The sequence below is a fragment of the Neoarius graeffei genome, chromosome 12 (assembly GCF_027579695.1).
Source record: "Neoarius graeffei isolate fNeoGra1 chromosome 12, fNeoGra1.pri, whole genome shotgun sequence".
Lineage (NCBI taxonomy): Eukaryota > Metazoa > Chordata > Actinopteri > Siluriformes > Ariidae > Neoarius > Neoarius graeffei.
The window spans coordinates 7,518,369-7,533,947 of record NC_083580.1 but is presented as its reverse complement, the minus strand read 5'-3'; the positions used below and the strand labels follow the sequence as shown (position 1 = coordinate 7,533,947).

The 15,579-nt window shown below is 41.0% G+C and overlaps 2 protein-coding genes across 4 annotated transcripts in view; one reads left to right on the top strand and one right to left on the bottom strand.

Moving 5' to 3' along the window:
• The window catches only part of gsna (gelsolin a), a 46,763-nt gene extending 42,895 nt beyond the window's left edge, over positions 1-3,868 (top strand). Inside the window, exons 13-16 of the mRNA XM_060935444.1 lie at positions 91-212; positions 856-933; positions 1,122-1,182; positions 3,132-3,868. Of these exons, the coding sequence (XP_060791427.1) occupies positions 91-212; positions 856-933; positions 1,122-1,182; positions 3,132-3,301 (431 nt within the window). The 3' untranslated portion in view covers positions 3,302-3,868. The remainder of the gene's footprint in view (positions 1-90; positions 213-855; positions 934-1,121; positions 1,183-3,131) is intronic.
• Positions 3,869-7,755: 3,887 nt separating this feature from the next.
• Positions 7,756-15,579, bottom strand: part of stom (stomatin) — a 65,127-nt gene continuing 57,303 nt past the window's right edge. For 2 of the 3 annotated variants that reach the window (XM_060935445.1, XM_060935447.1), the window contains 3 exons: positions 13,864-14,067; positions 11,862-11,996; positions 7,756-9,512 (listed from right to left, as the gene is read on the bottom strand). In XM_060935445.1, coding sequence (XP_060791428.1) covers positions 9,324-9,512; positions 11,862-11,996; positions 13,864-14,067 — 528 coding nt within the window. In that variant the 3' untranslated portion in view covers positions 7,756-9,323. The remainder of the gene's footprint in view (positions 9,513-11,861; positions 11,997-13,863; positions 14,068-15,579) is intronic. The other variant, XM_060935446.1, reaches the window with a different exon arrangement.

Genomic DNA, 15,579 nt, shown 5'->3' with positions numbered 1-15,579 from the left:
TCCAAGTCATGCTCATTTGTTTGTTTCTGGAACATGCTAGAAATCTAAACATGCCCTGCATAACAATTTGTGCTGCTCGTTGGTTTGCAGGTGACTTCTGGGCAGCTCTGGGAGGAAAGACGGCATATCGCACATCCACCAGGCTGAAGGATAAGATGGACACTCACCCACCCAGACTGTTCGCTTGCTCCAACAAAACCGGACGCTTCATCGTGAGCATTTTTATGAAATTTATTTACTGCTGCAATAACTAATCAACAGGATTTTATTATAATAAAATAGTTAGCCATGAATTTAATTAATGATTACTTGGTCTGTGGCTTGAAACACCCTACTGCACACACATTATCAGATCACATCAAGCCACAAATAGCTTGAATCAATTAGCTGATAAGTAGTTTTTTTGCTCATTATCCTCGACCGTTGGATAGGAGTCGATTACAAGTTTGACTTGAGTTGACTCACCGATTCCAGGCATTGAAAACTAAAATTCAATCATATAGATTTGGAGACGTTTCCAAAATGATACCAAAAATAATTCACCACAGAGAAACACGGCAATTAAAACTTATTTAGCATCTGAGCGTTTCGGTTAGTGAAGCATCCAGTGGGTATCGGCCTTTATTTTGAATTTGATTGGCCAGAATTGAACAAATCAGGGCAGAGTTTCACAAAAACATCGTAGCACAAAGATCTTTGTTAAATGGTAGAGCGAGCAGCACAATGAACACTCTCCTACTTAAGACGCTCTTAGCGTTGAGGCTTTTGGGAAACCCACCACGGATCAGTTACTTATCGAAATAATCCTTCGTTATTTGCAGCAACCAACTAACAGTACATTTTGTGTTTGTGTAGATTGAAGAGGTGCCTGGGGAACTGACTCAGGAAGATCTTGCCACAGATGACGTCATGATCCTGGATACCTGGGACCAGGTAACATTAGATTCTCTCTTGTGACTCAAACAAACAGATTGCTCCAGTGATCTTATTTTACCTGGGAGACAATTGAAACCTGCACACAGTACTGGGCTTGAACGTTCCGTCAGATCGTTTTAGAGGAGCATGCACACCAGGTGTGTTGATGTCTCCTGGGTTTTCTGACTGCTGTGGTTGTGTTGCAGGTGTTTGTATGGATCGGTAATGAGGCACATGAGGAGGAAAAGACCGAGGCAATGGCTTCAGGTGAGGCTCATTAAATTTCTCACTAATGAGGGATATACAGTATGTACAGTAACAGACTCGTGTGTGGAAAGTACCTCATTATGTATGTTTTTGAATTTTAACGTGAATAGCTGTTTTCAAGCCTTTATACATTTAAGTTATTCCACGAAATCGAGTCGTATATGAGCTGATAGCTGACGAGGCGCGTAGCACCGAGTCAGCTATACGTCATGTACGACGAGATTGAACGGAATAACTGCTTTATTCTATCCACGTGCACTGGATTTTGAGAAACGGAGCAATTTTTATTTTTTGCAAGTTCGATAAATAAAAACTTTATACAAAACGTCCGACAAAATAATTTCCGCTTAGGCGGACTTCTTAAAGGAACAGTCCACCGTACTTCCATAATGAAATATGCTCTTATCTGAATTGAGACGAGCTGCTCCGTACCTCTCCGAGCTTTGCGCGACCTCCCAGTCAGTCAGACGCACTGTCACTCCTGTTAGCAATGTAGCTAGGCTCAGCATGGCCAATGGTATTTTTTGGGGCTGTAGTTAGATGCGACCAAACTCTTCCGCGTTTTTCCTGTTTACATAGGTTTATATGACCAGTGATATGAAACAAGTTCAGTTACACAAATTGAAACGTAGCAATTTTCTATGCTATGGAAAGTCCGCACTATAATGACAGGCGTACTAACACCTTCTGCGTGCTTCGGCAGCGCATTGATACGGAGCTCAGATATCAATGCGCTGTCGAAGCGCGCAGAAGGTGTTAGTACGCCTGTCATTATAGTGCGGACTTTCCATAGCATAGAAAATTGCTACGTTTCAATTTGTGTAACTGAACGTGTTTCATATCACTGGTCATATAAACCTATGTAAACAGGAAAAACGCGGAAGAGTTTGGTCGCATCTAACTACAGCCCCAAAAAATACCATTGGCCATACTGAGCCTAGCTACATTGCTAACAGGAGTGACAGCGCGTCTGACTGACTGGGAGGTCGCGCAAAGCTCGGAGAGGTACGGAGCAGCTCGTCTCAATTCAGATAAGAGCATATTTCATTATGGAAGTACGGTGGACTGTTCCTTTAAAAACCTATCGATGGCAGCATGAATTGACTTTAGTGTTGTTTTTTTTGTAGAAAGTACCGTCTTGCTGTCGTGCCGAGGTATAGAACAGCTTCAGACATTTATTTAATTCTTCCTTGGACATTTCAGTTTAGTAATTTTCAAACTACTTTGAGTTTTGAACCAGTTTAAAAAAAAAAAAAAAAAAAAAATTCAACAAATTTTAATGATTAAAAGATGAAAAATGTAAACAAACCGGCAAAATGACAGGAGCAATTTGTGAAAAATGCTATAATTATTCTTGGAAAAAAAACAAAAAACACATTCTTACCATCAAATACTTTCATTCCATATTTTGTTGCTTTTTTGTATTTTTTTGGGTTTTGTTTGAGTTTTTATTTCGTCCTCGGTTGGTTCAGCAACACACACCATTTTTTTCCCCCTCTATTCACAGTATATGAGCTGATAGCCTAGTAGTAGAGTAGCCAATCAGAGTGTACGATTGCTCATATCCAATGAATATGGATGGATAGAATAATATCCAGTATAATAAAATTAATAGGAAAGGTACAGTATATAGTTGCAAGAGTATTGTTTTAAGAATGAATAAAGATTAACTGTTATAAAGACGTTCACCGATGCAAAATATAATCCAGTAAAGTATGTTCATTTCCTATTTATGGAAGGAGTCTCCAGTGTCAGTGCTTTGTAAGAATCAAAGATAAAGCTGTAACTTTTTCTGTTTTCCGATCGGACATGGAGAGCGGATTTGGTGCTTTGTCTTTCTTTTCTCTGAGGCATGACAAGCTGGGGTTTTTTTGGCTTTGAGAGAAAAGAGGCTAGTAAGGGACGGCTGAACGTGTTGTGCATTACTAAACCTCTGTGCTGTCTTTTAGCTGCCCGCTACATTGAGACGGACCCAGCCAACCGAGACCGCCGTACTCCTATTGTGAAAATCAAGCAGGGCTTTGAGCCTCCTACGTTCACCGGCTGGTTCCTGGGCTGGGACCACGACTACTGGAGCAGCGACCCTCTGGACCGCGCAATGGCTGAGCTGGAGATTTGAACCCTGACCTTTAAACCCCCACTGCCTTAGTAGGGTTGCAGTTGGAGTTGCCCTTTGCCACTGATTAACATGTTTCCATTGGAGTATTTGGGACGTGCTGAGAGATCAGTGTAAAAAGGCAACTTGTACACACCAAGCCTTGTCTGTAGTCAAAGTAAAGCCATGCTTTAATTTCCAATTGCACTTTTTCTTACTGCGTTAAGTGTAGGCATCACATTTCTAACTGTATTTAAGCAGCAGGTTGTTGGTTTTATGGTAGATCATGCAATCTGAGGTGGTATTCCAGAAATTTCTATCCAATAGTGCAGTTTCAGTGCTTCCGTAAAGACCAAAACAAATCGGATCATAATTTGAGATGTTTTCTGAACCTTCTAGAATGGAGGAACGGAGGAAAAAAATCTCAAATTAGGAATCGCCAAGGAATTAAGAATGATCATGACTGTTTACTGAGGTTGGTTTTTGTTTTTTTTTCAGAATACTGTCATTCATCAGAACAAAAACTGCCTCGACAAATGCAAAAATTCCTGAAAGTGGGTTTTAATAAAACACAGCCTGGTTCTTCCTGTACGTTTTCATATAGTTTGTTTTTTGTATGAGCAGGTGTTTAAATGCGTTTAACAGCAATACTAATCTTCCCTAGCGTCCACTTTCCTGTCGCTTTACTCATTGTTGAACATTTCAAATAAATTGTAGCTGTTCAAATTTATTTGAATACGTAGTGCCTCAAAAACAGCAACATCTAAAATATTAGCGCTATAGCCGTGAATTTTTCCATCATGCAGCTATTCATTCATCGGGATGCTGTCTGATTTGATGAGTTACCTCTGTTTGCTCCCAGAGGGCGCCAGAGAGCAGTTTGACATTAACCCAATGAAATGAAATCAAAGAGCTACAGAGATTATCCAGATGACATTCTGGGACTGATAAAGACCACAGAGCGTATGACCAGGGCCTTGTTCTTCATACATCCCTTAACATACAGCGGGGAAAATAAATATTGAACACGTCAACATTTTTCTCAGTAAACATGGTGCTACTGACATGAAATTTTCACCAAATGTCGGTAACAACCCAAGTAATTCACACATACAAAGAAATTACAACAAATGTCCATAAATTAACTGTAATAAAAAGTGGAATGACCGGGAATAAATACTGAACACGCTTAATGAAATTTAATACTTGGTAGAAAAGCCTTTGTTGGTAATGACGGCTTCAAGACGACACCTGTATGGAGAAACTAGTTGCATGCATTGCTCAGATGTGATTTTGGCCGATTCTTCTACACAGACTGTCTTCAAATCTTGAAGGTTCCAGGGGTCTCATCTATGAACTCTGATCTTCAGTTCTTTCCATAGATTTTCAATCGGATTCAAGTTGGATGATTGACTGGGCCGTTCTAGCAGCTTTATTTTCTTTGGCTGTGTGTTTGGGATCCACCATACCATCATTTCCTGGTAGATGGCAGCAGATTCTTCTCAAGAACATCTCGGTACATTTCTCCGTTCATCCTTCCTTCAATTTTATGAAGTCTGCCAGTACCATATGCTGAAAAGCAGCCCCAACACCGTGATGTTCCCACCTGGTGGTATGGTGTTTTTGGGGTGATGTGCAGTGCCATTTCTCCTTCAAACAAACATGGTGTGAGCTATGACATCCAAAGAGTTCAATTTTGGTCTCATCTGACCACACTATATTTTCCCAGTATTTCATAGGCTTGTCCAAATGTTGTGCAGCAAACTTTAAACGAGCTTCAACATGCTTTTTCTTCAGCAATGGAGTCTTGCGTGGTGAGCGTGCATAGAGGCCATGGCGGTTTGCTGAGTGCATTACTTATTGTATTCTTTGAATCAACTGGACCTGCTAATTCCAAGTCTTTCTCAAGCTCTCTGCAAGTGCTCCTTGGCTCTTGGACAACTCTTCGGATTGTTCTTTTGACTCCTCGGTCAGAAATTTTGCAAGGAACATCTGATCGTGGCCAGTTTATGGTGAAATTATGTTTTTCCACTTCTGGATAACGGCCCCAACGGTGCTTACTGGAACATTCAGAAGTTTAGAAATAAGTCTGTAACCGACGCCATCAGTACGTTGTGCAACAATAAGGTTGTGAAGGTCTTGGTAGAGCTCTTTGCTTTTACCCATCATCAGAATGGTAATGATGAACCTTTTTATACGCCATCAATTAGGACAAAACCAGTGGATATTAATTTGCACTGATTAAGAGCAGGATTGCTTTCTAAATACTGACAGCTGTTGGCTTTCTATGCCTTTTTGCACCTCGTTTTCTTCATGTGTTCAATACTTATTCCGTCTCATTCCACTTATGGACGTGTACTGTACGTTTTGATTCCTTTGTATACGTGAATTATGGTACTTGGGTTGTTACCGACATACGGTGAAAATTTCATGTCAACAGCCTCATCAGAAATATATTTACTAAGAAAAATGTTAACGTTTTCAATACTTATTTTCCCTGCTGTATGATAAAAATGCACTGCAAAAAATGATCTCTTGTTGAGAGAAAATATCTTTAATATGGGTGAATTTATCTATTATTTCTTATTAGAAGTTTACTAGAACTCAAATATAAGATTATTTAGCTTACTTTGAGACACTTTTACTAATTTCAAGCCTTAAATTTTCTTGTTCTATTGGCAGATAATTTCTCATTTTAAGCATTCAATTCTAGAAAGAAGCAAAATTATCTGCCAATAAGAAACTTTAAGGCTTGAAATTAGTAAAAGTGTCTCAAAGTAAGCTAAATAATCTTATATTTGAGTTCTAGTAAACTTCTAATAAGAAATAATAGATAAATTCACCCATATTAAAGATATTTTCTCTCAACAAGAGATCATTTTTTGCAGTGTGCTGCAAAATCATGATCATTCCATGAGATTTGGTTTTTCAACAGCACCTGAAATTGATTATTTTAGGTGGATTAAGTTGCTTTGGGATAACTCCATGCTCCTGTTATACTAGGAAACGGCAGATATAGATATAAAATCCAGACTTAAAAATATTAAGTCACTGACTGGCAACAGAAGTCTGGAGAGGCTGCGAAAAAGCTTTATAAATAGGCTATAATCAGACATGGAGTTTAGTTCAGTGCAGCTACAGGATACTTGCGCTAATGAAATTGTGCCCATTTGTTGGTTTAAGTTTGGTCTGACATACGCATACTAATACTAAGTCGTGCAGAATTCTGAAGCAGCTATAGCTGTTCAAACTGCTTTTATCATCAATTGCATGACCTCCAGTAACTGTGTAATACATTTAGTAATAAGTGATTTTCTATATAAAGCACTAAGACTACGTTCAGACTGCACCCTGAAACGACCCATATCCGATTTTTTTTGCCCGTATGTGACCTGTATCCGATTTGTTATTGACAATCTGAACGACACAGATCCGATTTTTTTCACATGCGACCCAGACCGCTTGGATATGTGGTCCTAATTCCGATGCATATCCGTTATTTTCACATGCGACTGCAGTCTGACCGGACAGGTCGCATTCATGCGACCTACACGTCATCAACAAGAGACAAACGTCACTATTCTGCGTTGGCTAATCCCGCCTCTTTGGTGGAAAACAACAACATTTGTACAGTTTTCAGAATTTAAATAGACTTTTATAGAATTGATCAAGCTAATGGTGGATTTGGTAGGGACCTGGATGTTGATCTGTTAGCCTGATTAAATAAAACAGTTTCTATAACTGATTTATAACTTAAACCATCCTGTATTACAAGATAAGATTGTTCTGGAAATTTCCAGTAATTTGACACCTTCGGTCTCATTAGTCTGCTGCCCACATTAATCAGATTATTGTGCGAGTTCCGCCGCCGCCACAAAAACCACATCGCCAGGTCTCGCCTCGCCTCATCTCCATGCTTTACTTGCAAACTTAAAGAGTGCGCTTTTTTTTTTTTTGTTTACGTATTACGTAGATGTGCTTATTACGTGTCAATTTGCGCATGCGGGACACTTTTGGGTCGTTTTCCGTTCATATTGGAGATCGCATACAAGTCTCATATAATTGGTAATGTGAACGGCCTAACAAAAAAAAAAAAAAATCGGATTTCACAACAAATCGGATATGGGTCGTTTCAGGTTGCAGTCTGAACGTAGTGTAGATCATAAAATATTTCTAAATGTCGCTGGCAATTGCAGTTAGAATAAGAAAAACTGACATCCTCTTTTGAAGAACAGGCCTCCGGTGGTCTCCATGCCTCTAGAATAGCGTCATCCTGGAACAGCATGAGAGAGACATTTCCAGAATGCAACACTGTGTGCTGTAGTGACAGATTCCAGTCTTTGCTGCTTCTGTTTTCTAAACCCTGTTACACAGATACCAAACAGCTTTACATTTGTTACAATAAAACTGCTCTGTGCATCATTTCCAAGTCGTGTGATGTGTTTACTCGGGTTGGATTGTAGCGAACAAAAACAGACTTCGAGGTAAATGATTCTGATATATTTGCATTTACATACATTTAAGATGAAGGACACGGTACAATTCCATACAATACAATACCAGAGCAGAACTGGTGTCGAGGAGTATGAATTGAGGCCTGCTGAAAGAAAAACAAACAAACAAGATGATATTGAACAGTAACTATGGCACATTAGTGATTTTCTCTGAAACAGGAATACAAAATGGCAGCAATGTCCACAAAACGCATACTGAACAGCTGAACTGTATTCCTTCCTGGAACCAAAATATTCAAACGTCAAAAAACAAAATGTGAAAGTGAATACAACTGAAAATTGTCAAGCATTGCAGAAAGTAATTTATTTATTTATTAAACACAGAACAGAATTAAATTTTTTTTTTTTTAAATATTGGATTGTTCCCCCCCCCCCAATTTGGTCACCTGACAATTCCCACCCACAATAGCGTCCGTGTTTCCTCCAAGACACGTGAAGCCAACCAAGTGCATCCTGTATCAAATTCCTGCTCATGCTGCATAAAGCACAACGCGCTCGAAGGAAAGCGCTATCGGCCCTCTTCTGCATACACGAGCTCATAACTGCATGCTGTTAACCGGCGTCGCTGTGATTGACAGAGTAAAGAGCGTGCCGACCCTCCCACCCAGAAAGCGTGGCCAATTTTGGATATCTATGGCTTCGTCGAGATTCAACCTCGCAATCTCTTAAGGATGGGGTGAACGATTTTGCCGCTGAAAATTGAAAAAACTGATCAGCATGAATATACAAAACGCCAGTCTGGCGTTTAATCTCTATTTATTGCGTTTAATAAGCTCGATATGAGAACCTTTAACCAAAGATGCTTATATCAGGTTTCTTTTAAATTTAATGTTTAAAAATATGTAAGAAAATACGAAATAGATATTAGGAAACCTTTTTTTTTTAAAAAAAAGGGGGGGGGAGGCAGCAGATGAGTACATACATTACCAAATGCTAAATGTGCATAAAATTCACGTGTATGTTTAACATTTATGGTTAAGGCTTTCTAAGGATAGATATGGCTGTTAGAGCAGCTCCGTCAGAGAAAGTAACAGGCACAGAGAAATTAGGGCTGGGTTATCTGAAAGAACATCATCAACACCGAACAGCAAAGTCTTTACTTCTTCCAGATTTCAGTGTTTAACTATGTTTATACAATATTTAGGTATCATTTTTATCAGTTTCCTTTTTGTATTTATTCACTTGTGTAGACATTAAATAACGTACTATTGTATGACTTATTTAAAGGTTTATTTTTAGATGCAATATTCCTGCTTTACTGGCAGTTTGATAACTAAATAACAAAATGCCTTCATGTATCGTGATATATCTTTGTCATATCGCCCAGCCCTAATAGAAACAGTCATCAGTGATGCTGCTGTCAGACTACCACTGACTTCAAGTGGTAAAAATATCACTGCAGTACAGCAAGAGTGTGTGTGTGTGTTTTAGATTGTGTATGTGTAATTTACTCTGTATTTACGTGCATTACATCTGAAGTGTATAGCTGTGTGTTTGTATCAGTGTGTGTATATATATGATGCGTACGCAGCTCAGTGCTTCAGGAACGTCTGCATCATGTCAATCGGCAGGGGGAAGATGATGGTGGAGTTTTTCTCAGCGGCGATGGTGTTGAGGGTCTGCAAGTAGCGCAGCTGCAGCGCAGACGGAGACTCGGCGATCACCATAGAGGCTTCCTTCAGTGCTCGAGATGCGTTCATCTCTCCCTCAGCGGCGATCACCTGAGAGAGAAAGACGTAGTGAGACAGAGACGACAGAAAGGGAGCGAGAGACAGTGAGAGACGACAGAAAGGGAACAAGAGAGAGACGACAAAGGGAGCGAGACAGAGACGCAGTGAGAGAGACGACAGAAAGGGAGCGAGAGACGCAGTGAGAGGGAGAGAGAGACGCAGTGAGAGATGACAAAGGGAGGGAGGGAGCGAGAGAGAGAGAGAGAGATGCAGTGAGACAGAAGACAGACGACAGAAAGGGAGCGAGAGAGAGACAGCGAAAGACGACAAAGGGAGCGAGAGAGATATGCAGTGAAACAGATGACAGAAACGGAGAGAGAGAGATGCAGTGAGACAGAAGACAGAGACGACAGAAAGGGAGAGATATGCAGTGAGACAGAGCCGAAAGAAAGGGAGCGAGAGACAGAGACAGAAGTGAGAGAGATGACAGACACAGAGAAAGTGAACGAGACACAGTGAGAAGAGACGACAGAAAGACACACACACACACATACACAGAGAGAAAGAAAGAAAGACAGAGACCAAGAGAGAGAGAGAAGAGAGGCAGCAAGACAGACAGGTGTTCTTGATGCGTCTTTGGCATACCTGCAGCTCCTTTCAAATATAAATAATTTTAATTATTTATTAAATAAATTAGATTTAGACAGATGTTACCGATCCTCATCTCATCTCATTATCTCTAGCCGCTTTATCCTGTTCTACAGGGTCGCAGGCAAGCTGGAGCCTATCCCAGCTGACTACGGGCGAAAGGCGGGGTACACCCTGGACAAGTCACCAGGTCATCACAGGGCTGACACATAGACACAGACAACCATTCACACTCACATTCACACCTACGGTCAATTTAGAGTCACCAGTTAACCTAACCTGCATGTCTTTGGACTGTGAGGGAAACCGGAGCACCCGGAGGAAACCCATGCGGACACGGGGAGAACATGCAAACTCCGCACAGAAAGGTCCTCGCCGGCCACGGGGCTCGAACCCAGGACCTTCTTGCTGTGAGGCGACAGCGCTAACCACTACACCACCGTGCCGCCCATGTTACCGATCCTGTGAGGGGAATTGTTATAATGGGATTTCCTCCCATTTCTGGTTGAGAGTAAACTGTGTGCGTTTTAACTGCTACATCTCATTGGAGCATTTTGTTTCTCATTTATTTCTGCGTTTGTATGACTGAGGGGTTTGTTTTCTTGTCGGATTGTAGCAAAGGTCCAGACCAAAGTCTGAACGGCGGATTTCCCTTGCAACGGCCTTGACCCACCATGCATGACCTGCGTTCGTCCATTCAACGCGCGTGGACCGAGTGTAGTGTCTGAACGCTTTTGGCCTGTCTGTTAATCATTATTCTGGCGTTTCTGTTTGTTCTTTGTAAAGCAACCTTGGGTGTCAGAAAGGCACTACATAAATTAAATATATTATTATTATTATTATTATTATTATTAGTAGTAGTAGTAGTAGTAGTAGTAGGATAAAACTCAATATAATTAGGTTTCTATAACAGCACGTCATAAAATAAAATGTAGAATCAATGCTATAGTAAAGTGGTTTTCTGTAAGTAGGTCTTTAGGGTCAGTGCTTTGTAACAGTCAGTAAGTTTTCCATCGTGGGGAAAGTCTCCAGAACATGCATGTTTACTCATTTCACTTTCTCAGTAACACGACAGGCTGTGTTTTTTCTCTCATTAACTTTGAGAGGGTCCACCACATTAAAATGATACTATAACCTGCAAATCGCTGCGGTATAATCAGTCATGGTACGAGTGTTTTATTTCCTACTTTATTCCCTTACCATTCCTAGTTTACTCTATTCCCCTTTACTGACCCCTGAGTCAGCTGCTCATGGTTTATTTATTTAACAGTGGTTTCTTGGGTAGCCTCCTATAAACATAGTACTCCATGGCTATGGGAAAGGGTCTTTGAGAGCAACAGGCTGACAAAAGGGAGAATGATAAAGCCAAGAATGTTCTAAATATAAGGAGTAAAACGTACACTGAGGATAGGGCAAGTCCACATCCTGTTGTCTTTGCCTTCCTGTGTTAAAACCACGAAGGAAAACAAAGACCTCCGCAATAAAAACAGCAGTATTCTACTCATATTTTGGGATTTATTTTTTTTTTAAAGATATCTATGGCTGCTGAACTAAGGCTATAGCTTCGTATGGTATTTGAGAGAAAAAAAAAAAAGGTTTAAGGATTTAAGCGAGTGAAATCAACAAACAGTAATGATTAAAAATGTAAAATTTCATGGAATGGACGTTATGGAAAGCAGAAAGGGTGTCCAAATATTCTGAATCAAGCCTGCCCCGTGTGTGTGTGTGTGTGTGTGTGTGTGTGTCTCTCACTTTAGCTCTGGCCTCTCTTGCAGCCTCGGCCTCAGCAGCCATGGCTCTCTGGAGCTGTAGGGGCAGTTTAACATCTTTAATCTCCACCCGCTCCACCTTAATGCCCCAGTCATCAGTCGCATCATCCAGAGTGGACTGGAGAAGAGAGACATTTTTATTTCACTTGTTATATTTACGTAAAAATGATGAACACTAGACTTGGCATTTTTTTAAAAAAATAACAACAACAACAACAACAACAACAGGGTGGCAGAGCAGCCGTTGGCTACAAATTAAAATCCAAAATAGCCGAGTAAAATAACTAAATATAAAAGGATCTCGAATTACACAAATGCAAAACGTTTTCAGAAAGCGAGATCATGAGATCAGGGCATTTTATATACTACAGACTGTAAAATGGTCCAGTGTTTTTTTTTCCCCCCTTTCTTTTTTTTTTTTAAATCTTCACCTGTCCAGTTTGGGTCCATGATATGCTCAGATTCTTGTCCTTGGTTGAGAGGACTGGAACCCAATGTGATCATCTGCTCTTGTAGCCCATCCACTTCAAGTTTCAGTGTTGCGTTTTGTGCACGGTGAGATGCTTTTCTGCTCGCCACGGTTGTAAAAAGAGATTATATGAGTTACTATAGCCTTCCTGACAAAAATTCTCGAACCAATCTGTCCATTTTCTTCTAACCTCTTGAGGCCAATTTATGCTGACAACACAGTCCTCGCAGATGGCGTCGCAGATGGCGTCTGCGTAGCCTCCCCCCCTTCGCAGACGCTCTGCGCGCACCTCCGAAAAAAATTGTGACCACCGCAGAAGCCTCGCAGACAGCGTCGTAGACAAGAGGGCTCCGATTGGTCCACTCTACATCCGCTGTACACGCACTTCCGCTTCCCTACTTTCCCGGTTTGGTTTGTTTTCACGACCGCCATTTTTAAAAACACGAGCGAAGATGGAGCAGCACGAAGAGCGGTTAAGTGAGGAAGTACGTACATCTATACGACTCCAGTTCTAGTCATTATAAGTAACCGGAGGATAAACACTCCACTAACCACACCCACCAACTACTCCTAGCGATTTCGCGACTTTGCGCCCCCTTGCGTTGTGGCGGTGAATAACATCGCGCACGCCTATTACTCCCCGCTCAACGATAAATTACAACTGTCTGCGAAAAGCTATCTGCGAAAGCCTTGTCGCAAGAGCATGCAGAGGCCTTTAGTGAACGGTCATTCTATGTTTTTTCGCACCATTCTGTGTAAACTCGAGAGACTGTATGTGTGAAATTCCCAAATCAGTCGTTTCTGAAAAGCCTATCTGGCCCAATCACAGAGATCACGATTTTTCCCATTCTGATGTTTGATGTGAGCATTAACTGATGTCCTGCATCAGCTTCTGTGTGGACTGCTGCGTTTCCATGATTTGCAAATCACCACGGTCTGTTTTTATTTACATTTTCCACAGCGGTTAGGTTAACATGGGGCAGCCATGGCCTGAAGTGCCCCTGAGCAAGGCGCCTAACCCCCAACTGCTCCCCTGGGTGCTGTAGCATAGCTGCCCACTGCTCTGGTATGTGCATGTGGTCGCTGCTCACTTGTGTGTGTTCACTGCGCTTGTGACAAACAAAGGTTTCTTCTTCTTCTCTCTACCTGAAGCTCTTGACCTGTATCTGTATGATTTTATAAGAACTGTGCTGCTGCTACATGATTGGCTGATTACCTAACTGCATGAATGTGCAGTTGCTCCTATTAAAGTGGGCGTGTACAATGCAGCAAGCTGACCATATTTGTCTTTACACTTTGATCATAGAGTCCTTGAATACTATTACTGTATTTTGGACACACTGATTTGTAAATAAGCTACAGAAAAACAACTAATCGCGCTTCCTTAGGGTATCCAGAGCCGACCATTTCTATCTAGAGAGATGACTTCAACTCAGCTTGGACTTAAAAGCCGCTGATTTGAGACTTGGCCTTGAGAGTAAGTAAATCGACCACAACGTGTGTGTGAATATCTTACCTGCATACTGTGGGCGATCTCTTCACGATCAGACAGGATCTCGGACAGGTTTTTGGTGCCCAGAACGTTCCTCAGAGTGGTTTGTGCCAGGAGGCGAGTGGCAGCGTCTGCATTGGTGATGTTGGCAACGGCCAGGGTGGCGTTCTGCACACGGTAATACACCACGCCGTCAACACTCACTGTCACCGAATCTTTAGTGAGCACCTGAGGACGGACGGACACACGCACAATGGATGGGTCATAATGACAAATGGCGGCCCACTATCCAGGGTGAGTTTTCTCCTGCCTGAACTCATCCTCTAAAGCAGGGGTTTTCAAAGTGTGGGAGAGTCAGCCCCCCCTCAGAGAGCAAATAAACAACAGCGCCCCCCCCCTCACAATTTTTGTTGTTGCTATACTTAATGTTCCATTCATATTTAAAAAAAAAAAAAAAAAAAAATGGTTGTTGTACACATTTTTTTCTTTTGCACATTTTAAACATCTGTGCTTATCTTTTTAAAACATCTTGTTTTACACATTTTAAACATCTCATAGCATCGTTAGCTAGCACCTCTTGGCAAACAACACACTGTGGCAGTGGAGCATCTTCAGATCCAGTCCATGAAAATCCAAACTTTAAATAATCGTGGTCATACTTCCTTCTTTTTTCAGTCCCCCCAGGATTCCGCGGGCCTTTTTTGTGATTGTTGCGGCTAAAATGTCTGATGTTGCGGGGGGTTTTCCAAAAAATTGCGATGAAGGTTGTGGTGTTTTTTAGGTTTTTGTTGAGATTACATTGCGGGAGGAAGTGAAAGTTGCGAGAAATTGTTGCGATTTTCTCTTTTTGTGATTAAAATTGAGTGATATGTTAAATATTAAGTTATTACTGAAAAACTATTGATTAAAAAAAACAGACATTGAGAAATGGTCCTATAAACAACTTTACCAATATAAAAGATTACCAGGACTACAAAAATGCAGAAAAATAGGCTTTACTTATCCAAATGCACCTGTTGGTTCAAAAGTTAAAGTGCAGAGAACCTCACAGAACAACATGAAGTTACCTTAAAATATAATATAAATGCCTCAGCTTTCATGTAAGAAAAAAACACTATTTAATACTAGTACTAATAAATGGCTCAGGCTTCATTGAAGAAAAAAAAAAACAATTTGAACAGAATCTCACAGTATGATGCTGAAGCTGCCTAAACAATGGAAAATAAAATACCATTTTGGCAAAAATGTTGGCATCCATTAATTTCTTGTATTAAGTAAAAAAATAATGTAAAGTGCACACAGTCCTTCACTGTAAATATAACACACTTTCAGTAACAGAATTTAAGCCTATATAAACACTGTCTCGCACATGCAGTGTTGCCAGATACTGCTGACGGTTTCCAGTCCAAAATATGTTCGAAACCCGCCAAAATGCACTTAAAACCGCCCAATCTGGCAACACTGTGCGCATGCTGCTTCTCTTGAACGTATACACGGAAGTAAGGCGGAAGGTAGTTTGTCGACGTCACCTCAAGACGACGCCAACGATTGGTCAAATTTGCGGGAAGGTTGCGGTGATTGGATATAATTGCAACACCGCCCTGAATTCGCAGGGATTGGTTGAATCGCAACATCGTGAAATCCTGGAGGCTCTGGTTTTTTGCTTGGCCCAGACTCTGTCTCCTCACTCACTGTAGCTTTAGGTACTAAAAATCGATCCATTTTGTCTCTGGCAAAGGC